Source organism: Tachysurus vachellii, chromosome 2, assembly GCF_030014155.1.
Source record: "Tachysurus vachellii isolate PV-2020 chromosome 2, HZAU_Pvac_v1, whole genome shotgun sequence".
Taxonomy (NCBI): Eukaryota; Metazoa; Chordata; class Actinopteri; order Siluriformes; family Bagridae; genus Tachysurus; species Tachysurus vachellii.
Window position 1 is genome coordinate 33,826,786 of NC_083461.1, and position 24,533 is coordinate 33,851,318.

A 24,533-nucleotide genomic window follows, 5' to 3' on the forward strand; every position below is an offset into this window, starting at 1 on the left:
TTGCAGATTTAGTCTCCGTTTTGTTATCATTTACGCTACTGGAAAGGATTTCTACTAGATATCTGTTAGGGCTTTGGTTGGTTCAGGAATTGAAGTGACTTGTGCCCACTTTTCACCAGAAAGAACCAGGTGCTGGTTCAGAGCTAGTGCTGCTGCTGGTTCGAAGCTGGTTTCACTGGCAAGCCTTCTAAGAACCAGTTTTCCTTTCCATGGGCTAGAGAGCCATCACAGAGCCAAGTCTTATGTCACCGTATACAACGTTATACAGCAACGTTAGTGCAGCAGCCGCAAACACAACATCAACAATGGCAGATGTTACGTTACTGTTAATGCTGAACTTACATTGGCATCCAAATGCGGCGAATCCTGATTTAAAAATAGCGCTAAAAAAAGCGACGTTCTCTTTTGCCTTGTTGGTCATAGTAACCCTGCTCCCAGCCCCTGACTCAAGCGGTTCACTTTTCCTGGTTTAGAGCCGGTGCTTTTGGTGTCGAAAAAGAAAGAACTGATTTTAAATTAGGCTCTGGCTCTGAACCAGCACTCAAACTGCCTCGGTGGAAAAGTGGCATACAGTAGTTCAGAACAGCTGTGTTAAGTGGGGTTTAGTTTGTGGCAGTCTGTCTTCATGGACCTCGCTTTGTTCACAGGGGCATTGTCATGATGAAGCAGGTTTTAAAATGAGGTCTAGACCCTTTTCTAATGCTGAAGCAAATAAAGACAATTTTATGATTCCATCTTGGTGGCAGCTTTATGTTTTGGGTATATCTGGCTATGGGTTTGATTGACAGGTGTCCACATACATTTGCCATATCGAGCATGTTTTTATAGGTGGCTTTTTAAAAACACTAGAGTTTCTTGACGAACTTTTAACAACCGTTCAGACGTAAAGTATCTGGTTAAACCTGTAAGGTGAAGTGTCCTGAGAACTAAACTCACGGAGATTGTAGTCTCAATCGAATTCTTATACTAGGATTGAGATATTGGTGTAAAAATTTTATTTCTTGAATTTAAGAGTTTGACTCTTTGCAGTAAGCCAGTTGTCTGGATGGCGGATATCGAGTTGAGTTCACACTATGTGCTGTAGTCATGAAAAAAATACATTTTCTAGATGATCATTTTACAAATTAGTTATCCAATGTTAACATGGCCAGAATTTCTCTCCCATAAACGTATGAATTTTCGTTTTCATGACATGCCTGAGCTCTGCATGGGAAAGAAAGTATATTTAAGCATTTAATAAGAATCATCAACTGTAACATCATTAACGTGTTGAGAGTGTTAGATGTGACACGTCCTGTAGGCCTTCTAATACTTATAGTGAAGAAAAAACAAATTGTTTTGACCATTTTCAGCATTTTATTCTTTTTTTTTTCATCTTTTTAGTGCCGTCCCTGATGAATGGAGTTAACTGGCAGGACTGCTGATGTAATATAATTGCCGGAAACAGGATATTGTAGAAGTGTAATATCATTTAAAGACAATAAAACCGTTGTATTGCAAAAGCCGACTCTGTACTGAAATCACAGTGGAGCGCTCCAGCACAGCCAGGCTATTAATCCCCCAACCTCCAGCTCCACTGGCTGTTCAGACATTATTAGTCCAGAAAGCAAAGGGAATAGCGTTGCATGTGGTGTAACACATGAAACACATCCTATTTGACTGATGTTGAAGTCATGACACCATAGCATCAGGTCACGTAATCAAGAGTAAAAGCCAAGAAGAAAAAAAAATGGGCTGGAAAATTGATATACAAGCTGAAAAATACCAAAATACCATTCATGCTGAAACATGAACAGATACTTTGGCATAGATTATAGAGGCTGAAAGAATATATCTGTTTATCTGTCTGTCTACATGCATGCACACACACACACACACACACTATAACCTTCAAGAGCTAACTAAAAAAACAAGCTTTCTCTGGTTAGTGTAATTTGTCTGAATAAATATCACTTAGCTTTCATAGGTTTTTTTTTTTTTTTTTTAAGTTAATAGCAGAAGTATAGTATAGTATATAGACTACATTTAATGGGAACTTGAGATATGCTTCCAAAACGACTCACGCAAGGACTAAAAACACAAGCTGTACATAAAGGCCAAAATTTTGAAAATAGCAAGATGCACAGGTTTTGCAAAAAAAAAAAAAAAAAAAAACCAAAGGGAAATAAAACAGAAAGAAAAGCTGAATTGTACAGTTTCTCTTAAATAATCAGAACAACTTTTTTTTTTTTTTTTTTTTAAAAAAAAACAAAAGTTGAGGGCACGGTGGCTTAGTGGTTAGCACTTTCGCCTCACACCTCCAGGGTTGTGGGTTTGATTCCCACCGCCGCCTTGTGTGTGTGGAGTTTGCATGTTCTCCCCGTGCCTCGGGGGTTTCCTCCGGGTACTCCGGTTTCCTCCCCCGGTCCAAAGACATGCATGGTAGGTTGATTGGCATCTCTGGAAAATTGTCCGTAGTGTGTGTTTGCGTGAGTGAATGAGAGTGTGTGTGTGTGCCCTGCGATGGGTTGGCACTCCGTCCAGGGTGTATCCTGCCTTGATGCCCGATGACGCCTGAGATAGGCACAGGCTCCCCGTGACCCGAGGTAGTTCGGATAAACGGTAGAAAATGAATGAATGAATGAAAACAAAAGTTCCTGAGGTCTCGATAAAGTTGACAACGATTGGTTTTCTCCACAGCCGAAGCCGACGAAAGGCCGTATGAGAATTCACTGTCTGGAGAACGTGGACAAAGCTCTGCAGTTCCTCAAAGAACAGCGTGTTCACCTGGAGAACATGGGATCCCATGACATTGTTGATGGCAACCACCGTCTAACGCTGGGCCTCATCTGGACCATCATTCTGCGCTTCCAGGTCAGCTCACCATGGAGGTTTTCCCCCATTGGTTGATGTGTTTCTCATCAATTTACTCATCAATGCGTTGTTGTGAAGACTGAATAATATGAGAAAAAACAAAGTAAAGAGCTATGAGTCATCATACAGCACCTATAGTATATTATCAGGAGTATGAAGGGTTTTACAAGTAAGTGGGTGTGATTGGTGTTTGTGTAAGCTGTGAAGTGTGTGTGTGGTGCGTGCACATGAGCAGATCTCGGTTGGAATTCTGTCTGACAGATTCAGGACATTAGCGTTGAGACGGAAGACAGCAAGGAAAAGAAGTCTGCCAAGGATGCTCTGCTTCTCTGGTGTCAGATGAAGACCGCAGGGTGAAGACACACACACATACTGTACACACACACGCACACAGGTTTCAGGTAATCAGCCTTGTTCCTGATTTAAAAGCAGGCTTTATAAAGAATTCAGTTAAAGTCGTGCTGTTTATATCATCACAGTTTTACCAGATGAGCTTCTGAGTTTTTCAAGCCTGATAACGTTTATCACTCCGTGTTCTGATCTGACTGTTCTCACTCGTTCCTGTGTCTGATTCTGAACTCGGACCTTTCTGTTATGTTCCAGTTATCCAAATGTCAACATTCACAATTTCACCACGAGTTGGAGAGATGGCATGGCCTTCAACGCTCTCATTCACAAACACAGGTAGAGAAACTAGATTAGAGTTCACTATGCTGCACCATGGGGTGCTCTCTCTCTCTCTCTCTCTCTCTCTCTCTCTCTTTTTTTCTCTCCCTCTTGATTTACCTTCCTTTCTTTTTTCTCTTCCACCCTCTCCTTAAGTCAGAACATACAGTACATATTAGTACAGTTGAGGCCAAAATTATTAGCCCCCTTATGAAATTAGACAAAACTCTTGATTTCTCCATGGAAATGACCATTAACAACAAGTGTTTTATAGTGTGTTTGTTTCCAAAATAACAAAGACAAAATCTCCACTAAGTTTGATTTTTTTTTGAAGGATATTTAATTGAAATAGTGAGTTGAAACAAGAAAGGGCAAAAATGAAACGTCCAAAATTATTAGCCCCCGGTCATTAATAGTCAATAGTGAACCCTTTCTGAGCCACAACTGACAACAACCTCTTAGAGTAGTTCTTTACTAGGTTGGCACAGGTTTCCTGAGAGATTTTAGCCCATTCTTCCATTGCAAATTGCTCCAGCTGGTCCAAATTACGTGGTTTCCGAGCATGGACATTCACTTTGAGCACTCGCCACAGATTCTCAATAGGATTGAGGTCTGGGCTCTGTGCGGGCCACTCCAGGACCTTTGTTTTGGTATCCTTCAGGAACTGTTGGACCAATTTCGATGTATGCTTTGGGTCATTGTCTTGTTGGAAGACCCAGCGACGACCTAAGGCTAGACTACGAGCAGATTTCTGCATATTATCCCTCAAAATGTCAACATAATTTTCTTTTTTCATGATGCCATGCACCCGAACAAGGCTCCCTGTGCCTGAAGCTGCAAAACAGCCCCACAGCATGATGCTCCCACCACCATGTTTAACTGTGGGAACTGTGTTCTTAGGGTTGAAGGCCTCACCCTTTCTTCGCCAAACATAAGCAACATCCATGTGCCCAAACAGTTCCAGTTTAGTCTCATCAGACCAAAGCACAGACTCCCAAAACTCATCTTTACCTTTCAAATGTTCACGGGCAAACCTCAGTCTAGCTGTGATGTGCCGCTGTTTGAGTAAAGGGGTTCTTCTGGGACGATGGCCCTGAAGCCCACCACGATGAAGAGCCCTCACAACTGTGTTCCTTGAAACATCAACTCCAGAAGAGGCCAGGTCAGCAACAATCATCTTGGCAGATGTCTGGGGCATCTTGCTGATATCTCTGACTATTTTCCTCTCCAGGGTTCTTGAAATCTTGCGCTTACGACCACGCCCAGGTTTGTTTCTTACAGAATTTGTCTCCTTGTACTTGGCAATGATGCAACGTACGGCGGTTCTAGACACTGTGAAAAGCTTGGAAATGGCAGTATAGCCTTCCCCCTTATCATGAGCCTCCACTATCTTCTTTCTGAGCTCAAGACTGATTTCCGTTGTCTTTGGCATGGTGAGTAAAAGTAGTCTCTCCCAATAATGTGTTCAAGTGCCCTGTTCCTTGGAGTCCTTTAATGCTGATTGAATGCCCAGGTGTTGTTAGGAAGCCAATTGACTGCACAGGTGTGGTTTGAAAGCTGATTGATTAATTAGGTGTGTTTTGAAAGCTGATTGATTAATTGGGTGTGTTTTGAAAGCAAATATTCACAAGGGGCTAATATTTTTGACCACCCCATTTTCACTATATTTGATTATAAAGCAAGCCTAAAAATGTATTTTATATTCCAAAATGTACCAAAAGCTACTAAATAGCACTGGCGAATGTTTGATTATATCAAGTTTTATCAATGCTGCAAACATTGGAAAGATCTTTAGGAAAATGTTCCAAAATTCCTGGGGGGCTAATAATTTTGGCCTCAACTGTATATAGTGCCAGATAAATTTTTTCCCCATCTGTAATGATAAGCAATTTCTTTCTTTTTCTTTTTATTTCGTTCTTTCTTTTTTTTCTCCTTCACTCTCTCCTGACTCTCTAACTGTGACTCATTCCTCTCACTTTCCTTTTTCCCTACCCACTCACCTCTTGCTATCCCTCTCCTTCTTTTCTCTCTCTTTCACTCATTCACCTCTGTTCCTGTTTCTCTCTATCTACCCCCTCCCTTCCTCTCTCACATGCATGATCTTCTTTTTCCCCTGTCCTTGCTTTGAATCGCACTCGTTTTTTGACATCTCTCTCATTCCCTCCCTCACTCACTCACTCACTCACTCACTCACTCACTTATCCATTCACCTCTCTCGTTCTTTTTCTTCCTGTTTTTCCCTTTGCTCACATCCATGGTCTCCTCTTTGTCTCTTGCTCACTTCTTTTCTCCTGTCCTTGCTTTTTCCTCACTCACTATGGTGCTCTCTCTCTCTCTCTCTCTCTCTCTCTCTCTCTCTCTCTTTCTCATTCTTTCTCTCTCTTTCACAGGCCTGACCTGATAGACTTTGACAAGCTGAAGAAATCCAATGCTCACTATAATTTGCAGAATGCCTTTAACCTGGCTGAACAGCACTTGGGCCTCACGAAGCTGCTGGACCCTGAAGGTTCGTCTCTACAAGCAGTTAAAGCTGCAAATATTTTGCTCTTTCTTACACAAAACAAAACCCCATGACACTGACATTGCCTTGCTATGACCGGTGATCAGATTACAGCAGCTTGTGGACTGCTAGCGTTTGCTGTATCAGAGTGTTTAATATTTCAGTTCTTAGAGATTTAGCTTCCTCTATAGATAGAGGTTGTTTTTTTTCTTTTTCTTTTAATATTAACACCATCTGGTGTAATAGATCAATTCCTTCTTACTCGTTAGTCAGTTACGTCTGTAACCTACTGTTTGAGGCTTCTTGATGCCCTATATCCGCAAGTAGGACAATGCTGTTATAGCCTTGTAGCTGAGGAGCAGAAGGCCGAAAATAGATTCTACTGACACGAAATTAGGACATCGCAATAGGAAACCTTTTTTTTGGTTGTTGTTTTTAAGACAATGATTTTACACGTTATGTTTTTACCCCTCTCTGTTACCAAAAATGGTATGTGACTTGAAGGTTGGTCATGTGTGTTAATCAGTTGTTGACCTTCCAGGTGTGGTACCTTTTAAAGTACTATTTTTTTTTTTACTATAAAAGCTAAATAAAAATGCACCACATGCACTGACGAGTAAAGCACATTGGGGATCAAACACAGTGACGAGTAAAGCACATTGGGGATCAACCTCAGTGACGAGTAAAGCACATTGGGGATCAACCCCAGTGACGAGTAAAGCACATTGGGGATCAACCCCAGTGACGAGTAAAGCACATTGGGGATCAAACACAGTGACGAGTAAAGCACATTGGGGATCAAACACAGTGACGAGTAAAGCACATTGGGGATCAAACACAGTGACGAGTAAAGCACATTGGGGATCAAACACAGTGACGAGTAAAGCACATTGGGGATCAAACCCAGTCACAAGTAAAGCACATTGGGGATCAAACACAGTGACGAGTAAAGCACAATACCTCATAGTGCCTCATAGACCCTCCCTACTTCCTCTACATAAGCAAAGCTGTGAACTTTCTGAAGTGATATTTTTTGTTGAATAGGTCCATCATTCAGGGTGATTAATGTGAACAACTTCTTCACACTGTTTATGCTACAACATGGAATAGCGTATGGAATAAGTGTGAGATTTGGGACACACCTTAGCAATATAGGCACCGCTCCATCTATTACTGTATGTACTGTAATCAGAGATGATGGCTTAGAAAGTTTTCTGGTTGATTATTGTTGTGTTATGGAGTCAGAATTCAGAAGTGAGCTGAGACCTTCAGAAGCCTGCAGAGAACAAAGACAGGAGCGTGATAAAGCATCAGGACACATCCGGCATGTAGAAAGCTCAAACTTCAGACAGTACACTTCCCTTTTTTGTGTTTCTGAATAAAATAAGGAAGCCATGCCCTTGTGTTTTGCCTGAAAGTTGGCCTGTTGTTTGGGATTTGGGAACACTGGTGCTTGTGTATGACACGTGTATTTTTTGTCTAATGCAGATATCAGCGTTGACCATCCTGATGAAAAGTCCATCATCACCTATGTTGTCACTTACTATCATTACTTCTCCAAGATGAAGGCACTGAAAGTTGAAGGCAAACGTATTGGGAAGGTAAGACTCCCCAGGATAGCTGTGTATACCTCTGGGCTTTTAAAGCTGCTAGTGTCCTCTGTCCTAATTAACACCAAGTAAGAGACAATTAAAAAACACCATCAAAAGAATCAAAACATGACAAGAATCATCACGTTAGTCACCGCGAGTTTGGTGTAAGTTTTTAATTTAACAGCATGGCTTCCTTCCTCGCTATTCAGCAGTTAATAGCATGTGGTTCAGAACATCTTATTAATTTGCATCTCGTTGTTTGTTTGTTTTTTATCGACCGTGAGTCGAACTGTGCTCTTAACTAAATGAAGCATCAAAGTCATGAAACTGGAATACGTGCACAGAATGGAAACAATTTTATCATGGTTTTAATTATTCATATCTAATTATTAAAATGATGCCAGTGTTCAGGTAGGTTTGATGCACAGTGAGAATGATAAGCTGAATAAGCAGTCCTTCCAGGATTTGGCAATCTCAGAAATAAACGAGAACTGTGCGATATCCAGATTGCACTGTTTTTCAAAATTATTATTCCAAAGAATTCACAAAATTTTGTCTTCTGTGCCTTCAGTTCGCCAATTCTAGTTTTCCGCTAAAATGTACAAACAGTTCAATACAAAGTTCAATCAAAATCAAGATTTTTGTCTGTATTTTTGTCCAATCACAAAAAAAGCTCCACTTCAGGAAATTGATTAGAACTTTACTGGTTTTCCAGACTGGAAATCTGGAACCTTTTAATATCTTATTTTTGTCCTGAAAAAGGGGGGAAAAATCTTAGTAAATTCTTTTGTATACTTTTTCACCACATTCCTTGCATAGGTGCTAGATCATGCTATTGAGACTGAGAAGATGATTGAGAAGTATGAATCTCTGGCCTCGGACCTGCTGGAATGGATCGAACAGACCATCATTATCCTCAATAATCGCAAGTTTGCCAACTCTCTGGTTGGAGTGCAGCAGCAGCTTCAGGCATTTAACACCTACCGAACAGTGGAGAAACCTCCTAAGTGAGTTCACCATTAAATCCTTATTCCTCAGTAATGCCTTTAATCTGATATTCATTCTTATTCTAATATCTCATGTTTCTGAAATGACTCTACTATCAAAGGTGAGTAGAGATTAGATCAGCACTAAAGTTCCATGGACGTAACCATGTTTACACACGTGGTCTGAGATCCGAGCATTTCTTTGCGCTGCATTTCTATGCAGATAAGAGATAAGAAACTTGACACTTGCTTAACACATATAGCTCCAGTTTTTCTGTTAAGCTCAAATGCCTCTTCAGTGCTGGCTTGCAGCGTACAGATAAGCTAATAGAGCCACCGTGGCACTAGCAAATAAGTCGTTTATTGTGCTGCAATAATAGTAGCATTGTGTCAGTGTCAGGAACTGAAGTAGTTACTATATAATAACTTGGTACACAGTATTTAGTGTCTGGATGTCATTTATCAACCACTCACAGCAGCCAGTACTACCGTCGGTAGATCTATAGCATTGAAGCGTGATTTGATTTAAATGAAAATCGAACAAATCGTCAAATACGTTTAGCTAAATCAGGGCGAAGTGACCGTTTATATGGCACTAGACACTGTTGGATATATTCAATATATTAATAATAATAATAATAATAATAATATAATATCAAATTTCCTAAAATAGAACAGAGTCTCCTTCTGAGTCCACTTGCTCTGTTGAGCTGTAACCAGTAACACCTGCACAAGCCACTCGGTCTTCCACACACTGACTCTGGACTCTGATATCAGACTCTGACCGCTTTCGTACTCTATGTGTAATAGAAATGTGTGATATGTGTAATATCTCCCTCTCCAACACTTCTGGGCTGTGTACAATGTTTCCATTGTTCATCATTTTTTACTCGCTAGAACATTCATAATCTAGAGCAGCAGTTCCCAAAGTGTGGGGGGGTCGCGAGATGATTTCCAGAAACTTTATTTATTTATTTATTTATTTATTCTAAAAAATTTTTTTTTTTAAATGAGTATAACTTTAGGATAATTAAAATAAACTGGAAATAAAACTTTGTTTCCTCCGATTAATTACGACAGTTAAGGTCACCATTCAATGTAACCACGGCAAATCATCTGGCGTCAGATATGGAAGATGCGCTGATAGAACTTTCAACCGATCGAACCCTGAGGACGGCATTTGACGGCAAGACGCTGGATGAGTTCTGGGTTTCTGCGTTGGATGTACTCATGCAATTTGGCTCAACGTATTTGTGCGAAAAGACATTCTCCGCGCTGGCTTACATTAAAAATAAACACAGGTCACGGCTTAACGTGGAAGATGATCGTTCGCGGGTCGTCAGCAGTCAAATATTGGGGGTCGCGGTCTGAAAAGTTTGGGAGCCCCTGATCTAGAGTGCAGTGTGTAATATCTCTCTCTGTCTCACTGTATGACTGCTACTGTACTTTTCATGCTACGTACAATTTCACTTTCTGCATGTCTGTAGATGCTTTTTCACTCTTTAGGCTAATAACAATAAACTAATCTTCAAACCTGAAGACTAAAAGCCCTAAGGCCATAATGCAGCTTGTTCCTGGTCAGGTCCTCTTCAACACGACTTAAAGATTTAAAGTGAACTATATGTGAAAACATCCTAAAGGTGATAAATGACAGGTGAACTGCGACTTGACTTGTTTTGTTTATGCAGGTTTACAGAAAAAGGCAACTTGGAGGTGCTGCTGTTTACCATTCAGAGCAAAATGCGAGCCAACAATCAGAAAGTCTACATACCCCGAGAAGGAAAACTCATATCAGACATCAACAAGGTAGCATTTTATCCATATTACTTGACCGAAATAATGTACATCTGTACTAGGGGAATAATAACCCGAGCGCTGATATTTGATTTGATTGAATAAACTTGATTAAAATGCTGAAATGTAATTTATTTAATTGATATTTTAACATGGATTCATCAACACACACGTATATGCTTGTAGGGTTGGGAGAGGTTGGAGAAAGCAGAGCATGAGCGGGAACTAGCTCTAAGAACGGAGCTTATTCGCCAGGAGAAGTTGGAGCAACTAGCTCGCAGGTTTGATCGTAAGGCAGCCATGAGGGAGACCTGGCTAAGCGAGAACCAGAGACTCGTCTCACAGGTACTGTACGTCTTGTACACACAAGTCACGCAGATCAATCCGACCTTGTTTTTATATGAAACACTTCTCATGCGCTTGTGTTTATTTTTTAGGCTGTAGCAAACCCTTGTGGCCAGCTGTAGTACTGCAGCTTGTTTTGGAATATATTTGCGTGTGTAGTTTTGGATGATCTAAAAAAGCATAATGACAGTTACACTGAAATGTCACTAATGCCATTGTTGCATTGATGCTAATTCCTTCTCCCATGTTGCTTGCCCCTTCCAGGACAACTTTGGTTTTGATCTTCAAGCCGTAGAGGCGGCCACCAAGAAGCACGAAGCCATCGAGACGGACATCGCCGCATACGAAGAGCGTGTTCAGGTGGTAGTAGCTGTAGCCTCTGAGCTGGAGGCAGAGAACTACCATGACATCAAGCGCATCACAGTGCGCAAAGACAACGTACTGCGGCTGTGGGGCTACCTCCTGGAGCTCCTGAGAGCTCGACGCCAAAGACTGGAACTCAACCTGGGCCTGCAGAGAGTCTTTCAGGAGATGCTCTACATCATGGACTGGATGGATGAGATGAAGGTGTGACTTGTGCCTAGCATTTTCTAGTGGTTCGCCAATATTCATTAAAAATGAACGATGAATAAAAAAAAAAAAGAAAAAATAACACAAGTGAATTGCATGTGTCTGTGCAGATGCTGCTGTTGTCTCAGGACTATGGAAAACATCTGCTTGGTGTAGAGGACCTGCTGCAAAAACACGCTCTGGTGGAGGCAGACATTGCCATACAGGCTGATCGTGTCAAAAATGTCAATGCCAATGCACAGAAGTTTGCCGATGACTCTGAAGGTAAGTAATACCGAACGGTTGAGAGTGTTTCTTAAGTACTTCATTCTAGTCTGAGGTTCTTGGCCACCATTAACATACTAGACTAGAGAGTACTTTATTCCTCCACAAGGTGATATTTGGTCTCACTCTCATACTGCATCACGGTTCAAATGTTGAAGGTGTTTCTGAAAATGTGTACCTGATTTCAGATCAGTGCCTACACCTATTAAATTTGTAAAAAGTGCATAGGCTTTGTGTGCATTGTACAACAATTCCAAGCAAAGTAATTAAGCAAATAAATAACCAACCATAAGCTTTGCCTCGGTTTATAATTCTACTAATTTGTTTTAACATCATCAGGTCACTCCAGTGTCGAACATCTGTCATGAGGTTCTTTGTCCCATTGCTGAGGCGAGATAAGAGACACCTGAACACTAATAATAACTGCTTTTTTACATGCAGAATAAAACAGACTAGAAGGAAACACATCATCTTCTACAGCTCTATAAATAAAGTGAACTAACATTATAGCATTTTGCATTTCTGTGCAGGCTTTAAGCCCTGTGACCCGCAGGTGATCCGTGACCGCGTGGCCCACATGGAGTTCTGCTACCAGGAGCTAACACAGCTGTCAGCGGAGAGGCGCGCACGTCTGGAAGAGTCTCGTCGCCTCTGGAAATTCTTCTGGGAGATGGCTGAGGAGGAAGGTTGGATCCGTGAGAAGGAGCAGATTCTGTCATCAGACGACTGTGGTAAGGACCTGACAGGGGCACTGCGCCTGCTCAGCAAGCACAAGGCTTTTGAAGATGAGAAGAGTGGCCGTGCCGGACACCTCCAGCAGACGGTGCACCAAGGTGAGGAGCTGGTAGCCGCCGGCCACTTTGGTGCCGACAAGATCAGTCAGCGTATCGCCGACGTCCAGGAACAGTGGGTGGCGCTGGAGCAGCTGTCAGCAGCGCGCAAGATCCGTCTGCAGGAGGCCTGTGCCCTGCACCAGTTCCAGGCTGACGCTGATGACATGGATGCCTGGATGCTAGACGCGTTGCGCATTGTGTCCAGCACTGACGTGGGCCATGACGAGTTCTCGGCACAGGCTTTGGTGAAGAAACACAAGGACGTTGCTGAAGAGATTGCCAGTTACAGACCAGTGCTGGATGCTCTTTACGAGCAATCCAAAGCTCTACCTGAAGAACAGGCACGCTCAGCAGATGCAAACGGACGTCTCGCAGGTATAGAGGAGCGATATAAGGAGGTGGTTGAACTGACCAGGTTGAGGAAGCAGGCGCTGCAGGACGCACTGGCATTGTACAAAGTGCTAAGCGAAGCAGATGCCTGTGAATTGTGGATCGACGAAAAGGAGCAATGGCTTAATGGAATGGAGATACCAGAGAAACTGGAGGATCTGGAGGTGATTCAGCACAGGTAAGCATGTAGTTAATTGCAGTTGTGTACATCATATAGGTTTGCCTTAGCGGTTAGCATGTTTACCTCACACCTGAAGGGTTGGGGGTTTGATTGATGCTTCAGCTGTTTGTTTGTGCTACTAATTGGATGTTGAGTTTTTAAACACCACTGCTGCCGATCAACTCTAAGCTCAGCTATATTACAAATTTGCTTTGGTTAAATAAGTCATTTATTTATCAACAATCGAAAAAAAAATCTTTCCTTTTCCTTACGTTGTACAGTACATGTTGGGCTTACTTTAGATTTTTGACTTCCTCTGTTACAGATTTGAGAGTCTGGAGCCAGAGATTAACAGCCAGGCCTCTCGGGTGGCCGTGGTGAACCAGATTGCCCGCCAGCTTATCCACAGTGGGCACCCAAGTGAGAAAGAGATCAAAACCCAGCAGGACAAACTCAACACCAGGTAAAACTCAACACCTTCACCCTCATATGCTGCTCCAGGGACAAATGGCTCCCAATCATTACCTATAGACCTCAACTTGTTTCACAGACTGTCAGTGAATATTTAATAAGGTAGTAGTGTTTCCCCTACAGATATTCCAGGAAGGATTCAATACTATTCCAGGCTAGATTGTTTTCTGCTCTGTGCCATTTATCATCTGATTAACACTCCAATTAATAGCAAACTAACCCAAGGAAAGTACTGGTCTGTTTTCTGTACAGTTTACTTTATTAAAGGGAATGCTAAAACAGTAAATCACTATTAATTAGCTCAAACAAATTAGAATTTTTCAGCCAGTTTTTCCGAGCAAAAATTTCATAATAACAAAGAAAGTAATAGCATTTATGGTATAATATTATTCCATAATACTTAGTATAATAGGGGGGCACGGTGGCTTAGTGGTTAGCATGTTCGCCTCACACCTCCAGGGTCGGGGTTCGATTCCCACCTCCACCTTGTGTGTGTGGAGTTTGCGTGTTCTCCCTGTGCCTCGGGGGTTTCCTCCGGGTACTCCGGTTTCCTCCCCGGTCCAAAGACATGCATTAAATGGTAGGTTGATTGGCATCTCTGGAAAATTGTCCCTAGTGTGTGATTGCGTGAGTGAATGAGTGTGTGTGTGTGCCCTGCGATGGGTTGGCACTCTGTCCAGGGTGTATCCTGCCTTGATGCCCGATGACGCCTGAGATAGGCACAGGCTCCCCGTGACCCGAGGTAGTTCGGATAAGCGGTAGAAGATGAATGAATGAACTTAGTATAATATACTTACCACACAGTATAAACCACACCAAATGAAATCTTAGCAAGTGATATCTTGAATCAGGTCAGATTTTTCTACTATTTCTCAATAAGATGACAGTAAACCAAATGCAAGATTATTAAGCCTATTTCTAGGCATATTTTATCAACTTTAAGCTTTACATTTTCTAAATCTATTAGATAATCGATGATTATGTCGACGTGAATGCGTAAAATTTGAATCTGAGCGTAGAACAAGATAATTTAAAGCTTTTCAAAGGTGCGTGGAGAGACATAGATGTTGTGTTAGATAATTTAGATTTGCATCATTAGATAAATAGATAAATGATTTAGGAAAATGATTAGATAAATGATTTGCATCATTTCATTTGGGTTTTCTTAAAAGTTTTAAAATGCATGGTGAGAAACCCCACTTCTTAATTTAGATATATTTTGTGTTGTGTCTTTTTCCAGGTGGAGTCAGTATCGTGATTTGGTAGACCGGAAGAAGGATGCTCTCAACTCTGCTCTAGGAGTGCAGAACTACTACCTCGAATGCAACGAAACCAAGTCCTGGATTCGCGAAAAGACCAAGGTGATCGAGTCCACTCAGGATCTAGGCAACGATCTGGCTGGTGTCATGGCACTGCAGCGCAAGCTGACTGGCATGGAGAGAGATCTAGTTGCTATAGAGGACAAACTGGGAGACTTGGGAAAAGAGGCTGACCGATTGGCCGAAGAGCATCCGGACCAGGCTTCTGGCATCAAGAGTCATTTGGGTGAGATCAAAGATGTATGGGAGGAGATGAATGGTACCATGCATGCTCGTGAAGAGTCCCTGGGAGAGGCCAGCAAGCTCCAGCAATTCCTCAGGGAGCTGGATGACTTCCAGGTGTGGCTTTCACGCACCCAGACTGCCGTGGCTTCCGAGGACATGCCCAACACTCTGACTGAGGCTGAGAAGCTTTTGGCACAGCATGAGGGAATCAAGAATGAGATCCGTAACTACAAGGAAGACTACCAAAAGATGCGTGACATGGGCGAGACAGTGACCCAAGGCCAGACAGATGCCCAGTACATGTTCCTGAGTCAGAGGCTGCAAGCACTGGACACTGGCTGGAACGAGCTCCAGAAGATGTGGGAGAACAGGCAGAAACTCTTGTCGCAGTCTCATGCCTATCAGCTCTTCCTCCGGGATACCAAGCAGGCCGAGGCTTTCTTGAACAATCAGGTGGGGAAACAAGTACTAATACTATGTTTACGGAGTGAAACTTTATGGTGTGGTTGATGTAGTCGGAACATTCTCCAGTCTTTAGATTTCAGTGCTAAAAGGCTGCAGTTCTTGCATTATTATAAAGGCTGCAATATTATTTCATTTAATGCTATAAGTTAATACAGTGATGCAAAAAATCTGTTTCTCCGACTGGTCCAAAGGAAACCATGGTAGAGAAACAGATATCGCTCAGAGTAAGCAGAGCAGGAACTCTACTTGAGGGTATGTATTTGAATTTGGGTTTAGTTGAGGAGATGCTTTGGAGCATCAGTCTTGCCTTTTGATGTGGGATGCTGAAGACACAATAGTTATTTATATATGCAAATAAAGTTACAAGACTGCTGTCGGTTAGGAGTATGGACATAGAGCATACACTAGTTAATTATTAAAGCTACAATCACAGTTGCTGTAATATGAAGTCTCCAGTAGGTGTTCCTATAATTGGTTGCCATAGTGACAACGTTTTGCAGCAGGTGGAGCAACTAGCATTCCAGATTATGTGAGCTCTACCGTCTTCGCTCAAAATTGGGAGCTACTGCAGTGTCCATATTTGCATACATTTCAACAACTAGTCTTTAAAGATTTCTGTCACTTAAGTCACTGGAAATTTATCATCAATCATTGCAAGGTGCTGCTTGTGTGAATATAGTGCAATGTAACAGGCAATGTAAAGAGAAAATGTCATTTATATAATGGGATTCATGGAGTTTGAAAGTTTTTCTGGGCAGTTATAGTAACACGGGTTCTGTTTCCTCCAGGAATACGTATTGGCCCACACAGAGATGCCAGCTACCCTTGAAGGAGCAGAAGGGGCTATCAAGAAGCAGGAGGACTTCATGACTACCATGGACGCTAATGAGGAAAAGATTAACGGCGTGGTGGAGACTGGCCGCAGGCTGGTCAGCGACGGGAACATTAGCGCCGAACGTATCCAGGAGAAAGTGGTCTCTATTGAGCAAAGGTACAGTGATGTAGTTTCTAGTCTTATAAATATCAGTGTATGCTGCCATAGTAAATAAATGGTTTGGGATATGGTGTGTGTTTACAGGCATAAGAAAAATCGTCAGGCAGCCAGTGAGCTCCTCACAAAGCTGAAAGATAACCGAGATCTTCAGAGGTTCCTCCAGGACTGTCAGGAGGTGAGATGAACACACAAACACACCTGCATAACCCACATATCGTCGCTGTCGGGCGGAAACCTCATATGTCCAAATTTGGTCAATTTCATATTTTTTCACATATCGATGCTATTGGTCAGTCCCTACGTGGGTCTGTTATTTTTACAAGTTATTAACCAATCTAAAGTCTTGAAAATAGCTTGAGTGCAAATCTCATAACTCCATTGGACACTTCAACTGTCCACCTCTTCCTCACTCCGTGGGAGAGCTTCACGGCATATTTCTCCTCAAGAAGAGTCGCAACGAATCAACACGTCTTCTGAGGTAAATGTCTTCAAAACACTGGGCTCAAAGAAAAAAAATCTTGACCCCCGCTAGTTCTGGTGCTCGTCTGAGGACAGGAATTTAGCTCAAGACAATCCACTGTAACGCGGACTAAACCCTGTGCACTGCAGATAAGGTACGGAATTTTCTTAAAAATAACGGTTTTGGAGATACAAGGATTCCGCCCGACAGCGACGATATACAAACACGTGAACACACACATATTAATACATACACACGCACACACATACAAATTCATTAAAACACATGAACACACATATGCAAACACACTCATTCAAACATTAACACACTGTTTTTTTTTTCTCACAATGTCAACATGAACGTGTACGTTTGTGTGTGTGTGTGTGTGTTTGTCTTTCTATGTTGGGGTGTGTGTGTTCATGGTTTGTGCACATTCCTGACCTGGTTGTGTAACTGTCGCTTCCACACTTCCAGTTGTCCTTGTGGATCAGTGAGAAGCTGTTAACAGCACAGGACATGTCCTATGATGAAGCACGCAACCTGCACAGCAAGTGGCTCAAGCACCAGGCCTTCATGGCAGAGCTGCAGTCCAACAAAGAGTGGCTAGAGAAAATTCAGAAGGTATAAAACCGCAAATAACATTAAATATCATATACGCATAACAAAGCATCTGATTGCTATGGGAATTGACTGTAAAAGAGAAGTTAAACACTGTATCTAAAACTGCCATTCATTGCAAGAAGATGACTAAAGCTCAGCCAGTAAAAGTACGGAAAAACAGGAAGTAGATCCTAAGCATTTAAATATAATATCTATGACCATTTATTGTCATTTATTTGTTGTCGGTCAGCTTTGTGGGTGGGTCTTCATCAGCCATCATTTGAGGACTCCGGCAGGAAGGAATTATTGTTGGTTGCTTAATTAACGTAGGTTGCTTAATTCCACTTGTCTGTTGTACTGTATGAAGGACATTATTTACATTTATATTATTTCCTGTCCAGTGTCACCAAATGAGGATGAGGTTTCCTTCTGAGTCTGGTTCCTCTCAAGGTTTCTTCCTCATATTATCTCAGGGAGTTTTTCCTCACCTCCGTCACCTCAGGCTTGCTCTTTACGGATAAATCTTCGATTTACTTTTAAACGTTACGATTTTTATTCTGTTTCTATACTTCAGTAAAGCTGCTTTGAGACAATGTCAATTGTTAAAAGCGTTATACAGATAAATTGATTTGAATTGACTTTATGGAATGAAATGATTTACACAAGTAACAAGATTTTTGGATGCACAGAAAAAATTGTAAATTATCACGTAAACAATATAGGAGATATGGCTAATATTTTATGCTACTACAAAATGTATATGTGCTTATTAAATTTTAAAAATGAACTTTGCTTTCTGGAAATGAAAGTTGAAACAGTGATCAGTAGAACTATGTTGAGAATGGGAATGTTGAGCTTGTAAGAAATAATGTAAAGTCATCTTTTATATTTGTTTTACTATCATTTCATACAGAATAATTAAATCCACCTGTTTTTACTTGCTAAGTTGTCAGAGTATGAGCATGAAAGATTTAAAGCAATCTATTTACACAATAAGCCTTCATACACTTTATTTTCCGATGTTAAAAGTGAGGTAGATTGCTGGAGGGACAATATATTTAAAGAATAGCTTTCTCATTCCTCATATTTTTTCTCATTCCTCATATTTTTTCCTCATATCATTCCTCAGGATGGCACAGCACTGGTGGCTGAGAAACCAGAGACTGGGCCGGTGGTAAAGGAGAAACTGGAATCACTGAAGAAGACGTGGGACGAGCTGGAGTCCACAACCCAGACCAAGGCCCAGTGCCTCTTTGACGCTAATAAGGCCGAGCTGTTCACACAGAGCTGCGCTGACCTGGATAAGTGGCTCTCTGGCCTGGAGGGTCAGATACAGTCAGACGACTTCGGCAAAGACCTGACAAGCGTCAATATCTTGTTAAAGAAACAGCAGGTACTGTATACTGTATGGTTTTAGAAAAGTGAGAAGTGGTAGCTTAGTGCTTAAGATGTTGGACTACCAATCAGAAGGTTGCGAGTTTTAATCCCAGGTCCACCAATTTGCCACTGCTGGGAGCCTGAGGAGGCCTTTAACCCTCAGTTGCTCAGTTGCATTAAATAACGAATGTAAGTTGCTCAGGATAAGGCTGTAAATGTAAATATATGGTTCTCGAGAGAGCTTTTCACATTGAAGGAATGTACATGGAACCAGTCAGTTGTAACTGCAAATTTAAGGTTCCTTAAGGAGAACTGTTGAGATTTAAAGGACTCTTCGTTCATGTTCTCTGCTGTAACGTGCATGCTAAAAGTCTTATCCATATACCACAGTCTGCATGTTACTTATTGTCCAGTTCCACTGCACTACTGTAGAGCCTGCGAGCAGGGTATGGCAGCTGAGAATCAGTAGAGAAATGAACGAGAAATGGAAGCTCCAGGTCTCTGAGTCTCAGTGTGGCTCATTCATATCTGGTGCTCAAGCATCACTAAAGCAGTTCACACTAGCGATTATGTAATCACACCCTCCCTTTCTCATAGTTATGCAAGCTCTCTTTCAGCATCTCTCAGTGATGCTGTGTGAGAGAGAGAAAGAGAGAGTGCAAGGAGAATGCTGAGAGTAAAATGTGAATATGTGTAAGTCTGTCTATGGTATAAATGCAGTGTGGGGTGGTCTTATATTTACATGATGTAAAATAGAGCAGAAAGCTTCAGGGTGAGAGAGCAACTCTGTGTGTGTGTATGTATGTATGTATTTGTGTGTATTTGTTTGTGTGTGTGTGTGTGTGTGTGTGTGAGAGTGAGAGTGAGAGAACATATGCATTATTTGATGTGTGAGGTATGGGGAGAGGTTGCTCCAGATTTTCATTTCTTCTTTCCTTTCCTTTCCTTTCCTTTCTGCTCTTCACCAGATGCTAGAAAGTCAAGTGGAAGTGAGGCAGAAGGAGGTGGAGGAGCTCCGCACGCAGGCCCAAGCACTCAGCCAGGAGGGCAAAGGCTCAGACGAGGTAGACGGCCTACGCTGCAGTGTGGAGAAAAAGTTCCATGAGATGCAGGAGCCACTGAAGAAACGCCGGAGCAACTTGATGGCCTCTCGTGAGATCCACCAGTTCAACCGTGACGTAGAGGATGAGATTGTGAGTCAACCTGCGGTTCTATTTGTTAAGGAATTGTGTTAGATAAGGTTTGATTTAAGATGAGCCCTAAATAATACTATACCTAAACCAGAACTTGTGCAGAAGCAGATAGAATCATTTTGAGGATCTGATAAGAAAAGAGGTGTGACAATCACATATACAATCTGTATATAAGAATTAATTATTGAAGTGGGGAGGGGATTTACAGTGGCTTTAGGGATAAGTATATTTGTCCTATACTTAGGGATAAGTATATATATCCTACCTACCGATTTAAGGGTTTGATTACCACCTCTACCCTGTGTACATGTTCTTCCTGTGCTTCAGATGTCCCTCTACTCATGTCCCAAGTCTCCTGGGATAGACTCCTGGCTCACATCGGGATTGTGTGTAGGATTACATTTAACGAATGCAACGACATGTTCCTTTATCACGTGTGCATTCATTTTGCTCTACTGAAATGAGACAAAATCAGTTTTTGTTTCCTGTACCTTCTGGACAGGAACATGCAGTAACTCTGCCCCGTAGTGGATGAGTTTAGTATAGTATATTAGAGGACTTTAGGGATGTGATGATATACAGAATGAACTGACGTGTTCTGAACAGATACAAATACAAAACACACTATTTTTTGTTGTTTGTTCTTGTTGGAGTCTAGAGAAGTGTATCATTTCTGCTAGATACAGAACCGATACTTTATCTGCTTTAGTATTTGCTTTATCTTTAGTAAATGCTTGATCACTAGTTTTGAAGTAGGCAGCTTAAATTTTGGGAATATAATAGAATTATATCATCGCTGTCGGGCGGAATCCTCGTATCTCCAAAACCATTATTTTTCAGGAAATTAAAAAAACGCGTATTTTTTTGAGTTATTAAACAGTGTATTGTTAAAGTTGTTATTATACCTTATATTGCTATCATACTGTTGTGTACCAACATTAACACAACGTTTTCCTAAAGTCACGTTTTATCGGAGATACAAGCTTTATGACTTGTGAGCAGGGAGATACGAGATTATGCTGTCGCGAAGCTTTCCCGCGTAGTGAACAAGAGGTGGAGTTACAAGATTTCTCAGACAGTTGAAGTGTCCAATGGAGTTAAGAGATTTGCGCTCAAGCTATTTTCAAGACTTTAGATTGGTTAATAATTTGTAAAAATAACAGACCCACGTGGGGACTGACCAATAGCATCGACATGTGAAAAAATATGAAATTGACAAAATTTGGACATACGAGGTTTCCGCCCGACAGCGACGATATATAATAGAATTCCCTTAAAAAAAAATCACAGGCAGGTACAAACATCTCTAGCAGACGGTGAGAAGCTGCATAGCCTGAAATCACAGACCATGCTGACAGTGCAGGATTTTTTTTTCCCCCATGGAGCATAGTGGTAAGGTTCATTGCGACGTCCACATTTGGTTTCAGAGTAAGTTTTCAGTGTAAAAGCATTACATCCACATGTATTCGATGCTGATTTATACCTTTCCATTTACAAAACTGCAAACATGTGCACAAGTTGGACTGTGCACATGTTGCACTGATGAAAGCACAGTAATTTAGAACATTTTTTTTTAATTCATTAAAAATGTAGGGAATGTTTTTGGGCATGTGAAAGGGGGAGCAGCAGGTGATTTATTTTTCTTCAGTAATGACTGTTATTGTATTCAGGCAGAATAGAAAGAACTTTAGTTTTTCCACTGTGTATCCCAAATCTCTGTATTTCCTTATTCTACAAATTCATGTTTAATATTTTTATTTTTATTTTATTTTTAAAGCTCTGGGTTGAGGAGAGAATGCCGATGGCCACATCAACAGAGCATGGCAATAATTTACAGACTGTTCAGCTGCTCATTAAGAAGAATCAGGTAAGTAACTAATCATAACCCTAACTGAAATATCGAAACTATTCAAAACAAAACAAAACACACACAAGTCGGATTGACTTTTAAAGAAATTCTCCAAGTGTCTACACTACGTATTCTATATAAGCAGCATTAGTGTAGGATATATTGCTTTATCACCTGTGCCTGTATTTCCATCACCTCACTAGACCCTTCAGAAGGAGATCCAGGGTCATCAGCCACGTTATGATGACATTTTTGAGAGGAGCACGCACGTCTTGAAGGACAACAGTCCCATCAGTGCAACAATCCGCCAGCGGTTAGATGAGCTGAAGCGGCTCTGGAGCTTAATCCAGGAGGAAGTCGAAAAACGCCACAGACGCCTGGAGGAAGCACACAAAGCCCAGCAATACTACTTCGACGCAGCGGAGGCCGAGGCCTGGATGAGTGAACAGGAGCTGTACATGATGTCAGAAGAAAAGGCAAAGGTGAGGAAGGCAGTTAATAGTATTTCTGAAGCAACTTTGCTTGCAGTCCCTTGTCAAAAAAAATCTTATAGTTAAACAAGACAAGATATATACAGTACATATCCAGTAGAACCACTTTGGCAGTTTTCTACATGGGGTCCATTTGGGTTCCTATTCAGGTCTTTATGGAAATTCAAGCGGCAGAGTGCTTGAGGTGCTTAGCACTATTGTTTTGCGTGTTGATCAGAAAAGAAATCAGTTAGAGGCAGCAAAATCTAACAAAACGTCTAGTTAACATGAGATGTTAAACTCTTTGGGGATTAATGAAGTATTTCTGATTCTGATTAAAAATACTCAAATATTAAAGAAAGTCATTTAGTCCCAAAAGTCCTACAATAGAAATTCAGATCAGATACACTGGTATTAGATATTCAGAATAAGCATTTGCAGACCCTCTTTTAATAGTAAAACAGTTTGTAGCAGATTTCTGTTTCAGGGTATATTTAAGGTTATGTGTAAAGTGTTCATTTTGTGATTACTGGAAGTATTTAAACCTGTTTGAAAATAGGGAAGGAGGCAGAAAATGCTGACAAACAAAATCACAGAGTAGTAAAGGATTGAGTTAGAACAGGACTTACAACTTATTTACTTAGTTATCAGTGTGTCAGGTCTGCTGCCTCATGGTTACTAAATGTCCCTCATTATTCACTATCAAATGATCATTTTTGAATTATTTTTTTTAATTGTTATGTTAAAATGGAATGCAAGTCTCTTTTTGGATCAGTACAAAAAAGAGGACACAGTTAAATATAAAATAGACAGAGGCTAGATGCGGCCAAGTAAAAATTAGGCGGAAGCTATTCAGCTACCTAGCACTGTGCTAGTATTTCCAATGTATTGCTAGGTAGTTACCTTAGCTGATGTTTTATCTTTAACATTGTTTGCAGAGTTGATTCACAAGCTAGCTATTGTTAGTCAAAGCATTGGATAAAAATAGTCTATGTAATAGTCTCTGTATTATGTAAGCACTAATGTGGCTAACATTAAAGGGTAGTTGCTAAGTTTTATAGCAAACTAGCTAGCATTTGCAGGTCACATATTATTTACAAGAGTAATAAATATTGCTAGATAGTAGGCTATGAATCATTGACTATCAAACAGTAGGCTGATATTGTCTAATTAGCCAGTTAATAATTTGCTGTGAATAAATTGGATACTAACAGCCTCTGCTGTGAAGCGAAAAGAAAAAGAGGCACCATTTTAAAATGGACATTTGTTACTTGAAAATGAAGGATTGTCTGTCGACACCCCAAACAAGGTTTAATTTCACCTTGCTTGTCCCTGTCTCTTTCTTTCCTTCTTTATTTCTTGCTCTTTGTGTCGTTCGGAGCAGGATGAGCAGAGCTCTGTGGCTATGCTGAAGAAACACCAGATCCTGGAGCAGGCGGTGGAGGACTATGCTGAGACAGTGCATCAACTCTCTAAAACCAGCAGGGCTTTAGTGGCTGCAGGACATCCAGAAAGGTGAGGATTTGGGTGTTGCGTAATATGTACAGAGCGATGGAAGGATGATTAACAGGAAAGAAGAGTGCAGGTCATGGCAGATCTTGTTAGCACCTGATACTAATAGTGAATTGTTGAGGTGTTACGGTTAAGTGTGCCTGAGAGACGCTTTTCCGTTCATTTATTCTTGATATGTTTTAGGCACAAGTCACTTATTTGATATCATTATGATACGAGAAACTAATATGAGTTAATCATTGTAATATTCATTAGTGAGAGAATCAGCATGCGTCAGTCTCAAGTGGACAAGCTGTATGCCGGTCTGAAGGACCTGTCTGAAGAAAGACGAGGAAAGCTGGACGAGAGATCCTGCCTGTTCCAGCTGAACCGTGAGGTGGATGATTTGGAGCAGTGGATTGCAGAGAGAGAGGTGGTGGCAGGTTCTCATGAGCTCGGCCAGGACTACGAACATGTCACTGTAAGAATTCTGACATATATCCTAGCACATAGCGCTTCTTTTTTTTTTTTTATCGTGGGCTTCATTTGGGTTTGTATTTGCATCTAGATTTGCTAAATTGACAGAATACAGCACAAAAAATATGTGAAAGACGACTACATTTGTGGATGATTTATTTGTCCTTGATTCCAAGGATGAGGGACTGA

General features: G+C 41.2%; 1 protein-coding gene across 2 annotated transcripts in view; it reads left to right on the forward strand.

Annotated features, from left to right (window-relative positions):
* Nucleotides 1–24,533, forward strand: part of LOC132841832 (spectrin beta chain, non-erythrocytic 1-like) — an 81,402-nt gene that overhangs the window by 43,021 nt on the left and 13,848 nt on the right. For both annotated transcript variants that reach the window (XM_060864389.1, XM_060864387.1), the window contains 22 exons: nucleotides 2,680–2,853; nucleotides 3,115–3,206; nucleotides 3,457–3,537; nucleotides 5,910–6,025; nucleotides 7,508–7,620; nucleotides 8,431–8,618; nucleotides 10,286–10,403; nucleotides 10,578–10,736; nucleotides 11,001–11,303; nucleotides 11,417–11,570; nucleotides 12,101–12,971; nucleotides 13,279–13,416; nucleotides 14,665–15,421; nucleotides 16,222–16,424; nucleotides 16,512–16,602; nucleotides 17,362–17,508; nucleotides 18,617–18,880; nucleotides 19,833–20,057; nucleotides 21,835–21,924; nucleotides 22,110–22,388; nucleotides 23,761–23,891; nucleotides 24,144–24,348. In XM_060864389.1, the coding sequence (XP_060720372.1) occupies nucleotides 2,680–2,853; nucleotides 3,115–3,206; nucleotides 3,457–3,537; nucleotides 5,910–6,025; nucleotides 7,508–7,620; nucleotides 8,431–8,618; nucleotides 10,286–10,403; nucleotides 10,578–10,736; nucleotides 11,001–11,303; nucleotides 11,417–11,570; nucleotides 12,101–12,971; nucleotides 13,279–13,416; nucleotides 14,665–15,421; nucleotides 16,222–16,424; nucleotides 16,512–16,602; nucleotides 17,362–17,508; nucleotides 18,617–18,880; nucleotides 19,833–20,057; nucleotides 21,835–21,924; nucleotides 22,110–22,388; nucleotides 23,761–23,891; nucleotides 24,144–24,348 (4,899 nt within the window). The remainder of the gene's footprint in view (nucleotides 1–2,679; nucleotides 2,854–3,114; nucleotides 3,207–3,456; nucleotides 3,538–5,909; nucleotides 6,026–7,507; nucleotides 7,621–8,430; nucleotides 8,619–10,285; nucleotides 10,404–10,577; nucleotides 10,737–11,000; nucleotides 11,304–11,416; nucleotides 11,571–12,100; nucleotides 12,972–13,278; nucleotides 13,417–14,664; nucleotides 15,422–16,221; nucleotides 16,425–16,511; nucleotides 16,603–17,361; nucleotides 17,509–18,616; nucleotides 18,881–19,832; nucleotides 20,058–21,834; nucleotides 21,925–22,109; nucleotides 22,389–23,760; nucleotides 23,892–24,143; nucleotides 24,349–24,533) is intronic.